General features: G+C 40.0%; 2 protein-coding genes across 8 annotated transcripts in view; one reads left to right on the top strand and one right to left on the bottom strand.

The window, feature by feature from the left end:
- GON4L (gon-4 like) overlaps nt 1–10,777 on the bottom strand; it is an 87,563-nt gene extending 76,786 nt beyond the window's left edge. For 3 of the 7 annotated variants that reach the window (XM_020991572.2, XM_020991573.2, XM_020991568.2), the window contains exons 1-2: nt 10,695–10,777; nt 7,998–8,528 (exon numbers count right to left, since the gene is read on the bottom strand). In XM_020991572.2, coding sequence (XP_020847231.2) covers nt 7,998–8,493 — 496 coding nt within the window. In that variant the 5' untranslated portion in view covers nt 8,494–8,528; nt 10,695–10,777. The other 4 variants (XM_078156165.1, XM_020991571.2, XM_020991569.2 and 1 more) reach the window with 4 other exon arrangements.
- A 955-nt stretch (nt 10,778–11,732) lies between these two features.
- Nucleotides 11,733–12,667, top strand: part of SYT11 (synaptotagmin 11) — a 32,934-nt gene continuing 31,999 nt past the window's right edge. Inside the window, exon 1 of the mRNA XM_020991954.2 lies at nt 11,733–12,208. Within this exon, the coding sequence (XP_020847613.1) occupies nt 12,175–12,208 (34 nt within the window). The 5' untranslated portion in view covers nt 11,733–12,174. The remainder of the gene's footprint in view (nt 12,209–12,667) is intronic.

Genomic DNA, 12,667 nt, shown 5'->3' on the forward strand with positions numbered 1-12,667 from the left:
AAACTTCACTGTTGCCTTATTTTAATAAATTGCTACAGCCACTCCAACTTTCAGCAACTACCCTGATCAGTCAGTAACCATCAACACTGAGGCAAGACTCTCTACCAGCAAAAAGATTATGACTCACTGAAGGCTCAGATGATAGCTAGCATTCTTAGCAATAAAGCATTTTTTAATTAAGGTGTATACATTTTTGAGACATAATACTATTGCACACTTCGTAGACTACAGTATAGTATAAACACAACTTTTATATGCACTGGGAAACAAACAAAAAATTCGTGTGACTCACTTTATTGCAGTGTTCTGGAATCAAACCTATAACATATCTGAGGTATGTCCACATTCTTCTAATGGAAAAGCTCCACTTCAATGAAACTATTCTCCTTATTCACAGACTATGTCATACTCTCCCTGAACCTCTCTACACATTCAAATTCCACCTATATTTCATGTCTCTATCCAAATCATATTTCTTCCAAAAAATTTTACCTAACTACTCTCTCCCTACTCTCACATCAAAACAATAGCACAATGAAGTTTTTTACTCCTAGATCTAACGTGCTATTTGACCTTGAACACGTCATCTTGTACTTCTTTGAACCACAGTTCTCTCATCTGTATATGATAGGGTTGGACTAAAATAATCTCTAAAGTTCCTTCCAATTCTGAAATACTATAATTCTTAAAGTATCTTTATTGTCCTTATCATCCTTTTTGGCAAAGAATCATTATGTTGCTTTATATAGTTTTTTTGCTTTACATAGTTTTCTTGTTGCTTCACATTTGTTCACTGTCTCTGAATGAGAATGTGAGCTTTGTCATAGGCCTACTGATACTAGAAAAATAAAAAGTACTCAATAAATACTACAGAATCATAGAAGTTAAATTTGGAAGGGATTTTAGTGTTCTTATATACTAATCTATGTAAAAGAGGAAGCTCTTCTACAACATCCTTTACAGATGGTTGGCTATCAATACTGCCACAAGGGACTCACTATCTATTAATTCAGCCTACTCCATTTTTTTTATCAGCTCAAACTATTAAAATGTTCTTCCATTCGTCAAGCTGAAATCTGCCTCCAATTTCTAGCTATTGCTCCTACTTCTATCCTATGAAGTAAGACAAATTTAACTTCTATATGATAGCCCTCCAAAAATTTAATGACATCTTTTTCCTCTCTCTCAAAATTAATACCCAATATTCATTAAATGATTCCTCATAATACATTCTCTAATTTTTCAATGTCCCTTTTGAAATGTGGCACCCAGAACAGAACATAATAATCCAAATGTGACACGGTTAATATAGAAAAAACAAGGATTTATATTTCTCTTGTCTTAGGACATTATTTTTCTATTAATCCAGCCTAAGATTACATCAGGATTTTTTGGAAGCTATATTAATAAGGTTCACCTTAACAGGATTCAGTCCTTCATTATATTGTTGAGATTTTCCTGAATCTTGATTCTACTATCAAGTCTTCTTGAATCATCCTCTGAACTCCTAAAAATCTGTTTCTCTCTTATAAAGTTATACTTACTGTATTCTATTTTGTAATAGTTTTTGTGTGTGTGCACATCCTTTCCTCCCTACTCTTAAGTTACTTGAGGGAAGAAATTATATCTTATTTGATTTTGTGGCACCTTCAAGATAAGTAAATACAAAATACTTACAAACATATTCCCAGGCAAAAGTAACAGCCTGTACAAAAGTCCAGAGGTAAAGAGATAGAACACTATGCATGGGAAACAGCAAGTTAAGACAGTATGACTGAAACACAGAGAGTGAGAAGGGAAGTAATATGCAATCAGCCTGGCTGGAATCAGACTGTAAAAGGTTTTAAATGTCAAAAGCAGCAGTTTATCCTAATAGCAAAAGGGAGCCAGCAGAGCTTCTTGAGCAGAGGAGTGATGTGGTTAGATCTATATTGGTGGATACTGAATTGGCATTACTCTAAGTAAGAGGTGATGAAATGCCTGACCTAGAAGTGGTAGCTATGTGAGTAGAGAGAGAGAGACATATGAAAGATGTAACAGTAAAATCAATAAGACTCGGCAAATTACAGATTATGGGGATAAGGGAAAGTGAAAAGTTGAGCATGACTGCTGAGTTACCAACTAGAAGAATGGTGAAGTCCTCAAAAGAATGAGAGAAGTTAAGAAGGGGAGTTTGTTGGACATACAGGGGGGCAAAAGAAGGGGAAGAAAGAATTCTGTTTTGGACATGTTGAGTTTGAGATGCCTATGGGACATCCAGTTGGAAATGTCCAGTAGGCAACTGGTGATGTGGTACTGGAGCTCATGCACAGACAGATCTGGTAGTCTTCTGATCAGAAATGATCATGGTAACCATGACAGCTAATGAGATCACCAAGCTAAAGAATACAGAAAGAGAAAAAAGGACCCAAGGGAGAGCCTTGAGGGATACCCAGCATAAAAAGACAAAATAGTGATAAAGATCCAATAAAAGAAACTGTAAAGAAGTGGTCGATTGGGTAGGAAGAGAACCAAAAAAGCAGTGTCACAAAAACCCAGGACAGAGAGAGTATTCAAGACAGCAACGGTCAAAGGAGGCAAATGGTGCAAAGAGGTCAAGAAAGATGAGGACTGAAAAAAGACCACTGGATTTGGCAATTAAGAAATAACTATTGACCTTGGGGAGAAGAATTTCAGCTAAGCGACAAATCCAAAAGCCAGACTGAAAGGGAATTACAAGTGAGAAGAAAGGAAGTGGTTGCCATTAGAGAAGACAACTTTTTCTAGGTGTTTGACTGTGTAAAGGATTAGAGCTATATAGGCCGCTGGTATGAGGGGATATCAAGGTCAAGAGCCAAAAAAAAGTCATCAGCTTTTTTTTTTATCCCCTGAAAATATGACACAAGGTTTACAGAGTCCTCTCCACTGCCTTAACCTTTCAACTACAAAGACTTGTAGTGTCTCAGGTGAAGAGAACATGTCTACTGTCTCTCTGAAATCCAAAAGGGAGAGTTCCTCTCAAAACTGGAATTCTGACAATTTAAAATGGATCACTGGAGAAGGAGAAAGGAGTTGACTCTCTGTGCCTACTCTTGACTTTTTAATCTGCCTTTCCCTTTCCTTTCTCACCCTAGAAATCTGAGTTCCCCAAAACTCTATTTTTGGCATTCTTCTTGTCTATATTCTTTCCCCTGGTGAATTAACCTACTTTTACAGCTTCAAATGTATTTATGTAAATGTCTCCAAAATCTATAGCCTCAGGATTACCTCTTTATCTAGTTCCATACTCTCATTTCCAATTGTTAACCAGGTTGTCTCAACAGTACCTCATTCAATATGTTCAAAACTGAACTCACTATATCTCCTCAAAAACTTACTCTTCCTCTTGTCTTCCTTATCTTTCTTAATAGCACTACCCTTCTCAGTCACTCATACTTAAAATTTTGGAGGTATTTAACACACTATCATCACTGTCTATTAGATATCTATTATATCTCCTGTATCTGTCCCCACCTTTCTAATGTCACTGACACCGTGCTACTTCAGACCTCTAACCTTTGCCTAAACTATTATAATACCATTTAACTCCCTACCTCTAGTTTCTTAATACTCTAATCCAAGGGTTTTAAACCTGGATCCATAAACACTTTTAATATTTTATAGCTGTATACAAAACATAATTTATTTCCCTTATAATGCTATTAATTTTATTTTATTAAAAACATTATTCTGAGGAATCCAGAACCTTCACCAAACTGCCAAAGGGGTTTCTGACATTAAAAAAAGTTGAGCCTCTGCTCTACTGCATTCTGCATGCTACCGGATGAAAGAATCATAAGATACTGAACTGGAAGGGACCTTAGAAAATCATCTAGCCCTCATTTTAAAGATGAAAAAAACTAAGGCCCAAGAAGACAAAGAGAATAACCCAAGGTCAAAAAGAGAGTAAACAGAAGAGCCAGGATTTGAACCCAAGTCGTATCTCTCCAAACCCAATGATTTTTCCACTGTACTATGAAGCTTCTATTGATACTCTCAATAGCTGAATTCTAAATCCAAGTTACTAGGGCAAATATAATTTACAAATGTAAATAGGCAACAAACTGGAATGAATGTTATTTATGTATTTCAGACTGTGGTAATTAAATTAATGTGCCTTGCTAACCCACCAGTACATAACCTTCCATCTTCCTGCTTCCAAATGTAATCAAGGCACTTTCTGATTGACTGAGTGACTGACCTTGCAGCTCAAAAACTCCCACGCTAACTACTAAAAAAAGTTGAAAATTCATTCAAGGATCTTCACAATCTGGTTTAAATGAATCTTTCCAGTCTTATCTCACTTCTACCACCCTTCAGGTGAACTACACTCCTAACAAACTGGACAATTTTCCTCTCCCCAAACATCCAGGGCTTTATAATCTCCACGCCTTTACTCACATCATTCCCCATGCTTGGAATGCCCTTCCTTCCTGACCCCAAATTTCCCCCTACTGAAACCCTACCCATTCTTCAAATACCCACTCTTCTGTGAAATCTACCTGGCATATATTAAGTGCTCAATAAATGTTTAGTGATTAACTCCTCCTCCCGAAACTATTTGTTCCTTCCTTTGAACTCTCACAGAATTTTGTTTTTGCCTTTCATGTATTTATCACACATTATTTTGCATTACATTTTGATATACTTATATTTTCTTTCGCCTAACAGACTTTAAACTCCTTCAGATCCCTATGTAATTTTCATCTTTGTATTTCCCACTCAGTATCTAGCATAATAGCTAGCAGATAGTGAAAACTCAACAAACATTTATTTAATTAATTTTCATCAAGCTTCTGAGCTACTGTCAGTAATTTTTGAAGATAGTGGAGAATACGAAAGATGTGGAAGAATGAGATGTAAAATATCTTCCCAATTTCAAAAACGGAGAAAAGGATATTTCTACAAATTATAGCCCAGTAAGATTAACCTGATTTCCAGTAAAATTCTAGAAAGATTATTTTTCTTTTTTTGGCTTTTTTTTTTTTTAGGCATTTGGGGTTAAGTGACTTGTCCAAGGTCACACGGCCTAGTGCGTGTCAAGTGTTGGGTCTGAGGCTGGATTTGAACTCAGGTCCTCCTGACTTCAGGGCCGGTGCTCTATCCACTGCACTACCTAGCTGCCCCTTAGAAAGACTATTTAGATGGATAATGTGTGAGCATTTAGACAGAGATTATAGGAGGGGCAGCTAGGTGGTGCAGTGGATAGAGCACTGGCCCTGGATTCAAGAGGACCTGAGTTCAAATCCAGCCTCAGACATATAACACTTTCTAGCTGTGTGATCCTGGGCAAGTCACTTAACCCCATTGCCTAGCCAAAAAAAAAAAGACAGAGATCACAGGATAGATTTAGAGCTGAAAGGGACCTTAAGAGGCCATTTACTACAACTTCTTCATTTTACAGATGAAGTAGCTGAGGCCCAGAGAAGTGAAGTGACTTGTCTGAGATCAGACAGGTACTAACAGAGGTGAGATGTAGACCCTGGTCCTTTTCTTCACAAATCCACCCCCCTTTCCACTGCACCATGCTGTTTCCCAGGCACACTAAGTACAGCAACATCAGGTCACTTTCTCATTTCCATTTTTAACATTATTACTAGATGAAGACTAAAACAAATAAACACCTACTATGTGCCAGGCACTGTGCCAAGCACTTTACAAATATTATTTCATTTGATCTTCACAACAACCCTGGGAAGTAGGAGCTATTATCCCCATTTTACAGTTGAGGAAGCTGAGGCAGTCAAAGGTTAAGTGACTTGCCAAGGGTCACACAACTAGTAAGTATCTGATACAGGACTCCAGTCCCAATGTTTTATAAACTGTGCCACCTAAGCTGCAGCAGATATAGTTTATAGTCATTTCAACAAGCTATTTGACAAAGCTGTTAGTGATAAACTTATAAATAACAGGAATGAATGCAAGCCAGATCATAACAGAGTTAAGGAGATTTGAAGGAACTTAAAAAACTGCATCCAAAGCGTATGATGAATAATGGATCAATGTCAACCCTGAAGAAAGTCTATAGTGGCAAACCATAAGATCCTGTCCTCAACCCATCAATAAATTAGATGAAGATGAAAATGGCATGCTTATATCAAATCCAAAAATATTTCAAGCTAAAATAACAGATAAAATATAACATGCTGAATTTAATCAGGATAAATGTGAAGTTCTGCACGAGTTCAAAAACTCAAATACAAAATGGAAATTTGTTTACTGGTAGTTCATATAAAAAAGATAGAGATTTTTTTTAGTTAATTACAAGCTCAAAAGAATTAACAGTGATGTGATGCCAAAAAAAGCTAGTGTAATCTTAGGCTACATTACAGAAATCCGGCATAAGGTATAAAACAAGAGAAATACCAGTCCCCTGCATTCTATACTGACTAGACCACAACTAGAATACTGTTTTCAGTTTTGAGCAGCATATTTTAAGAGGAACATTGACGAAATAAAGTGGATCCATTCAAAGGTTGATCAGAATGGCGATGAGCATGAAATAATGTCACAAGGGAAGCAGATAAAATAACAAGAATAACAGTGAACATGTATATTGCATTTTAAAATTTGCAAAGCACTTTACAAATATTATCTCATTTTATCCTCACAATAACCCTACGAGGGTAGGTGCTATTATTGACACCATTTTACAGTAAGGAAACTGAGACAAACAGAGGTTAAAGTGGCTTGCCCAAGTTCAAACAGCTAATAAATGTCTGAAGCCACATTTGATTTCAGGTATTCCTGACTCTCAAATCCAGCCCTCTACCCACTGCACCACCCAGATGCCCCCAAAAATGTGATGTTTATAGCCTGAAGAAGACTTAGAGGACTGAACAAGGCTCGAATATTTGAAGGGTTATCATGCGAAAAAGGAATTAGATTTATTCTGTTTAGTTCCAGAAAACAGAACTGGAACCAATGGATAGAATACTGATAGGTAAATATCAGTTCAACATAAAAAAGAGCCAGATAACAATTTAAACTAACAATAAAGTGGGATGTCTAATGACTAATGAGTTTCCCATCATTGGACATGTTCAACTAGAGGATAAATGATCACTTGTTAGAGATGTTGTAGAAGGGATTCTTGGACCTAGAATGAGGCTGGACTAGATGACCTCTAAGACAGCTTTCAACTCTTAATATTCTTTGATTCTATTATTTTTTCAAAGTGGAACAAAGAAATTGTCCCAATAAATGGAACACAAATACCAAAATAAGAATTTTTAAGACTAAGAAATAATTGAGTGCCTACTATATGCAGGGAGCTGTACTTTATTTAAATACTTTATGATAAAAAAAATACAAGTATATAATTCATAATGACTAGAAAACTAGCATGAAGCCAAGGAAATTTAATTTGTGTTCTAAAACCGTTGGTCACAATCTAATCACTGATTGCAACTTTTTCACTCTACCAAAAAAACTCTCTGGAAATAGAAATATACCAGTTGAAGGTACATTATGGTCAATCACCAGAACTACAGCACTCAATTGAACATGTGATAAGTTTCCTCATCTGTAAAATAACAATTTGACAAAATGAGCTAAAATCCTTTCTAATTCTGAAATTTTAATTGCAATTCTGACTAACTTTGGAGGTGATGGAACACAAATTCCACAGAGCCAACATACTAATTCAAATAACCCAACAAAGCAACAAATGAATTTCTTCCTGTAAAAGAGATTCTATCCCTGTCACCATGCTTCATAAATTCAGGGTATACCTCCTTAGTTAGGTACTAGGATTGTAGACCACCTAAAGAAAACTGCGGCAGTGCAGTAGCGAAAATTTTGGTAACTACAGAGCAAAGAAACTTACTGAGTACCTGTAAGCTAACTCCTCTGAAGACAGAACAAGAGACAGTGGCTTAAACTGCAGCAGTTAGGTTTCAGGTCAGACATAAGAAAAATTTTTCTGACAGTGTTAAAAAATGGAAACCTAGTGACTATACTCAGGATTCATATCTTACCACTTTCACTGTTAATCTTCTCACACGCCTCTGCAGAGGATGAAGTTTCCTTCAAGTATGGATGATCGTCCCGAGGAGCTGGCCCTGGCCTGAGTGCAATTCTCTTCCCTCTCCTCATGCAAGTTCCCTGGATTTTTCCTTTAGCAATAGGGATATTACAAGGCTGAGAGGACTCCAGGGAAGAAAGGTTGATTTCCTGAGTGTTGGGAACATCAATAGCTTCTAGGATTGCTACATCTGTGTCCTGAACAAGCAACCTGGAGGCAGATGGATCCTCCTTACAAGTATGGTCACCAGCATCCTGCATAGGTTGCACATCCAAGCCTGGTGTTCTGACATGGCTCAGCCCCCAGGGTAAGGACACTGTGCCCAAGTCTGTAATTTGGTCAGGTTCTGGGGCAGTAGCTGATTCTAGGTCTAAATGGATCTCCTCCTGGCTGTCTTTATGATGAGGGGATGATATCAAAGTAGTTCTTCTCTTCTTACAAGGAAGCATTTTAAAGGTAAGCAGAATCCCAGTTCTGCTCCATCCTGAAAAGACAACAACAAGTACTCAACATTCCCATGCTAATTAGTGATAATCATAACACCTCAAAGAAATACAGTGCTATTATATTCCTGATACACGTGCATCCCCATTAAATGAACTAATTCCCTTGAACAAAAGCACCTGTCAGTGTTCTCTTCCCCTCAACTACAAGCAGAACCCACCTACTCAATTAATCCCAGCACTATATATGTACTGATATGCACACAGTTCTGCACCATATTAATTTGCTTTCACGTAATGTTTTTAAAGCATTTTTGTGTCTAGATTAACAAATCTAGAGGCCTTTAAAGATGGAAGAAGCATTTTTCAGATGTAGATTTCTTCCATAACGACAGGAAAAAATATAAAGTCCTGAACTTTACATGTATGCTAAAAAAACTACTACATAAATTTTAAAATGGGAAAAAATATGATTTAGAAGTTCATATGAAAAAGACCTAGGGATTCAGATGAATGCAAACTCAAGATGCCCTTCAACAAATTGGCTATTTTAAAAGCTAACACAAACTTAGGCTGCATTAAGAAAAGTATAGAGTATAAGACAAGGTAGAGTAGCAGTCCCGCCACACTACACTGGTCAGACAGGGGAATTAACAAGTTGGAAAATGATCAGAAGAGAGCAACCATGATGCTGAAGCAAAGTATGTTATAAGGACTGGTTAAGAGAATATACACTATTTAGCCTAGGAAAAGGACTGAAGGGGAACAGAACAGCTGTCTTCAAGTAATGGCTATTATGAGAAAGATTAATTATACTTTATGTATACTCAAAGGCCAGAACTAGGACCAAATGAGGGAAGTTACAGGAAAGAAACCAGTTCAATATAAGAACTTTATAACAATTAAAGCTTTTTAAAAATGTAATGAGCTGCCTTGTGAGACACTGAGCTCACTCTGCTGCATAGTGATCAAGCAGAATCTTAAATGACCATCTGGTCAGGTATTTGTAAGACTCCTACACACAGGGATGGTTTGACAAGATAATAACCTCACAAGTCCTGTCTGCTAGCTCTTAGATTCTAAATTGTAATGTCATATGAGAAACAGAACAGCACAAATAATGAAGAGGGGAAAGAGAACTATTCTCTATGTCAGGAAGCCCTAGATTCAAGTTTGACATATACTGGATGTGTTACCTTGGCAAGTCAGTTAACCTTTCAATGCCCCCCCGAAAATTTTCCAGACTGTAAGTTCCAGAACAGTTTTCAGTCTGCACAGGTAGAAAGTTTCCTCAGAGGGAGTTTGCTGAACTGACGAAATCATGGGTCAGGACTCCTCCTCCTCCTCCTCCACCCACCTCCACCCACCCACCCACACCCTTACACATCACACACGATTATTCCCCCCAACACCTTTTTACAGATGAGGACACTGAGCCCTAAAGAGATTGAGTGACTAGTCCGAAGTTACACAGTTAAATGACTTGCCCAAAGCATCAGTACTGGGATCCAAACCTGGGTTCCCCCTACTCTAATCTAGTTATCTTTCTATTGCACCAAGTAGGTAACATCTCACGGACTCCATAAACACTTACACTTTCAGCAATATGATGGTGGAAATTGGGATGAAAATATCCTAGTCTAGTATTTTACAGCACCACAAAAGCAACGTAACGTAGTTACTTGCCCAAAGTTAGTCTGTCGAAGGAACTTGGACTGGGACCCAGGTGCCAAGCTCCCAGCACCTCAATAGCACACACGGGGAGTCGACTCCCAAAGAAGTCACCTGGTCCCTCGGGTACTGTGGCCTCACAAAAGCAAACAGAGGGAGCGACTGCACTGCCCGCTGGAGCAAGGCCTTAGGGTCCCTGTTCCTGGAAAGTGGCTTCAGGCTGGCTTTCGCCCTTCAGCACCTTCCCAGGTAAGGAAGCCTCCTCACGCCTCCGGGCCTCAGCTTCTCACAAGCTCCCTCAGGCGAAGGCTGACCCCCAAAGTCCACCAGGTGACCCCTGACCCCGAACTCCCGCCTCCCACCGTCCCCCACACCGTCCCCCACACATCCTCCTATCTGGTGCGTCTGTTCTTAGCTCCTTCACTCCGTCTCTCTTTCTGTGATCTATATTCCCTGACTTCCACCCCCGGAAGTCCCTTTCCCTCGCTCCCGCCTGACTCTTTCCCGCCCGGACCGCGCGACCCAGGCACCCTCACCGGCCGGCCTGAGCCCGCGGAAACTCAGCTCAGGCCACCACCGGAAATCACTCGGCGTCAGGGACGGACGGGCGCGTCCCCGAACCGCGTGCCAGGAGGCTGGAGTGAAACTGAGCATGCGCCCGTGTCGGCCGACATCTTGAGTCAGGGCAAAATGAAGCCAGAGATGACAAGTTTGTCATTGACGAAAAAGTTAAAGGGACCATCCCTCGGAGCCTCAGTTCTTCCCTATCTCCCACCTTCAACTGAGAGCAAGTATTTTGAGGGGCACGAGGAGGGCCGTTTGCTCACTATGAAGCATATGGCATGCAGGATTTGGGATCTGGAGAACTGAGAAGTAAAGTGTTAACTTAAATGGTTTCCAAATACAGTCAGTACCTTTCCTGAAGCAAAGTCAGTGGGACCTTGGAAAAAGATTTAGGGACTGTATTAAATCAAAAATACATCAAATATTGATGTATTTATGCATTATGAGCTCCTAGAAGGACCTAGCTCCATACTGAGTCCCACATGTATATGAAGAAATTATAATACACCGTCCAAATATCTTATACTACCATTTACTTAAAATCTTGGTAAATTTCATATAGTTTTTAAAGCAGGATCTTAAAGGCCAAATTTCCGTAGCTAAAGTGATGCTGAGTTGGTGTAAAGAATTATTTTCGAGGGAGGTGGTTCTGTTTGGGAGTGGTTTTTGTTTTTATTTTGTAAACCTATATAATAATGTGATCCCTAGAAGGATAATTGGAGAGAGGATATTCTAAATCATAAGGACGTGATTTTTTTAATGCGCAGCTTTGGTGGTTTGGTCCTTTAATCACTAACATCTACAGTTTAGGAAGGGTTCCATAATAACACTCTGTGGTCACACAGAAATGCACCGTAACAGCAATGATCTAATCAATAATGGAATTCAAACAGTCTGAATTTGTTTTTCCACTTCTCTGTGTTCCTTGTCACCCAGAACATTCTGCTACTATTTTAAGACCTCGTCATCCGAGCAATAGGATTTCCTATGATAATCAAGGAAAGAAAGATTTAAATTGCCAGTCTCCTCCTTCTGGCCTCCAGATTTTTGCACTTTTCCCAGAATACTCGTAAAAAGGCGGGGCCTTTAACCCAGGAGCTTCGAAACTAGGCGTGGTCTCTTCTTCGGTATGTTTCGGAAAGTAGAGGGACCTCTGGTCTGAGACTGTTCGGGAGGGAGGGCGGAGCCTTCTGCCTGGGACTGTTCGGAAAAGGGCGGAGCTTACCTCGCATCAGGACCAGTCTGGCTGCACCTGCATCTTTAGCTCAGAGCATCCCTAGAGCATCTTAGGTGGACCCGCAGCTGGCACAGTGAGGCCAAGCCATCGCAGGAGAAGTCCTTCCCTGTTGCCCATATCGGCATCTTGCAGCTGCGGCCTTGGCACTAACAGAGGGGTGCAGGAGTTCTCAGGAAGCTGGGAACCCATTTACAGCAAGTGCTGCTGATTACGCCATGGCCGAGATCACCAATATTCGACCCAGCTTTGGTGAGTGGGATTCAGGTTTGGGGAAATGAAGCAGGGGGTGGTTGGAACCGTAGCAGAGATACTAGATCCTAACTGCAGAGAAATGAGTTTGACCAAGAGCAGGGCCCTGGCAGTGTCCGACCCAGAAAAACCTAGGCCAGGAATGCTGGGCAGCCAGCAATGGACAGAACCTGGACCTTGGAGATGTGGACCTCAGGAGTGGGCAAGGCCAGGACTGGCACCAGACCAGAGCTAAGTAGTGGGGGTGGGGTGGGAGAAAGGTTTGAAAACCTTTCCTGGGTCACTGTCAGCACTGAGAGAGGTGAGAAGGAAGAGGTGCACAGCGTAATTGAACCCCTCCTTTTGGGGTGCAGGTATGGGGAAGCCAAACCCTCCTCCTTAAGGCACGAAGGGCGGTGTCCCTTCCCTTCCCTACATCATAAGGCTGCAGGGGAGGGAGGTGGCACTGGGGATGGGGTA

Source organism: Phascolarctos cinereus, unplaced genomic scaffold (assembly GCF_003287225.1).
Source record: "Phascolarctos cinereus isolate Bilbo 61053 unplaced genomic scaffold, phaCin_HiC Scaffold_5;HRSCAF=322, whole genome shotgun sequence".
Lineage (NCBI taxonomy): Eukaryota > Metazoa > Chordata > Mammalia > Diprotodontia > Phascolarctidae > Phascolarctos > Phascolarctos cinereus.